The sequence below is a fragment of the Morone saxatilis genome, unplaced genomic scaffold (assembly GCF_004916995.1).
Source record: "Morone saxatilis isolate NCDOM2014 unplaced genomic scaffold, NCSU_SB_2.0 Contig7, whole genome shotgun sequence".
NCBI lineage: Eukaryota > Metazoa > Chordata > Actinopteri > Moronidae > Morone > Morone saxatilis.
In genome coordinates, this window is record NW_023340246.1 from 21,330,917 (window position 1) to 21,332,599 (window position 1,683).

The 1,683-nt window shown below is 43.1% G+C and overlaps 1 protein-coding gene across 1 annotated transcript in view; it reads right to left on the bottom strand.

Annotated features, from left to right (window-relative positions):
- Window positions 1-27: 27 nt before the first annotated feature.
- LOC118340843 (sterile alpha motif domain-containing protein 12-like) overlaps window positions 28-1,683 on the bottom strand; it is a 4,108-nt gene continuing 2,452 nt past the window's right edge. The window contains exons 2-4 of the mRNA XM_035678994.1: window positions 1,176-1,322; window positions 946-1,086; window positions 28-631 (exon numbers count right to left, since the gene is read on the bottom strand). Coding sequence (XP_035534887.1) covers window positions 615-631; window positions 946-1,086; window positions 1,176-1,296 — 279 coding nt within the window. The 5' untranslated portion in view covers window positions 1,297-1,322 and the 3' untranslated portion in view covers window positions 28-614. The remainder of the gene's footprint in view (window positions 632-945; window positions 1,087-1,175; window positions 1,323-1,683) is intronic.

The window sequence follows — 1,683 nt, forward strand, 5'->3', positions numbered from 1 at the left end:
AAGTTTGTGTAAAACCAGAGATTTGGATGAATTTTGAGCAGATTATTTCCTTTTTAGGGAACTTTTTATATAATTCTCTGTCTGTATTATATTATTTTTGGATCGATCGCTTCCTGGAGGGACTGCTTAATAATATAAAAAGTCTTTGCTTTTGGCCCGTGGCTCACTGTTAAGTTTCAGTTTTGGGCTTCCAAGGGTAAAACAACCCACCGGGCACTGGAGGAAAGGTCCGATTCATCCAATCATGAATGAAGTTTCTGTTGAGATATGGAGTGGATGGACGGACAGACAAACTGGCACTTCCATCCCGAACGCCACTCAGCCAGCGCGGCTAAAAATACGTCCTAATACACTGATGGGATGCAAAGCCACTATAGAGAAAGACAGAGACTAATGGACAGAAGGTGGAATCAGAAAAAGACACTCAGACAAGAACTAATCTCATCCATCTGCACAGGTCAGGTTTCACGCAGGAAATGGGTTTCTTTCTCTCTTCATTCTTCATTGATTCTTTTCTTTTCACCTTCTCTTGTTATTTCCATCACTCCCACTTCCCTCCCTCCTTCACATGGATGGATGGTGGCCGCATGTCTTCTGAAGATATTTATCTCCCGTTATGAAGAAAAACACTCTGGAGAGCCGAACAGAGAACGAATAACATATTAGAGCCCGTTAACAGCTGGTTTTTGTTCAAATGCTACATAAGAATTAAAATATTAATCCTGTTTGTTGCTCATTTTGTGTATTTAATGTGTTTCTGGTTGAAAATAAAATGAGTTTGGAAGAAACTAGCCAGTGAATCATTAATATCCTGTATATCAGCATGATTTCCTGTGGATTTATTGGTCCACCATCTCTCCACTACTCTGAATGCAGTGTTAACAGCTACGTTATGAGTCTGCCGCTCAGCTTCACGCTGGAGATGGAGTCATTTGGCTTTCTCACCAGAGCAGAGGTCATTGAGTTCATTGATTTCTTCCTGAACTCGGAGGAGGAGGACGTCCTGCAAGATCTCCTGCTGGTGCTCCTCATCCTCCACCCCGAGGAGCTCCAGGTGATGATCCTTCAGTCTCAGCAACGCACGGCCTGGAACACAGATTCAGTCCCAGATTTAAGACTCAAGAGTACTGGAGTGAGACCTCTTTGCGGATCTTACTTTAACTGATCGGCTGTACCTGATATAGCGTGTTTAATGATGGCTTTCTGGAGCGTGCTCATGTGGGTCGGGTACTGATCCTGCGCCCACTCCAACACCTCTTCCACCGACCAGAAGGACACTCGCTTTGACAGGCTCATCACGCTGCAGCCACATCACCGTCACCCTGAGGAGGTAAAAGCAGACCAGTTCACCACTACAGGGACGTCACCAGAACCGATACTTCGGTACCAAGTCGACGCCAAAGGTCTGAAAACGTGAAGCACTAAAGTCTGTTTCAGTAAGTAGGTTAATCACCCATCATCCTTCTGATGTTTAATAGTAATGATTGAAATATTACCATGATGGCTTATACATGTGATGGATAAAATCCTTGTTTCTGGGAAATGAGTCTTACAGTCATGTCGAGAATGATTTGCATTAGAATCTAGTTTTAAGAAAATATATCTAACTTAAAAAGACATTCCAGCTAATATTGAGTTCGACTGAACCAGTAACAACAACGGTTGCATAATATCCCAGCAGAG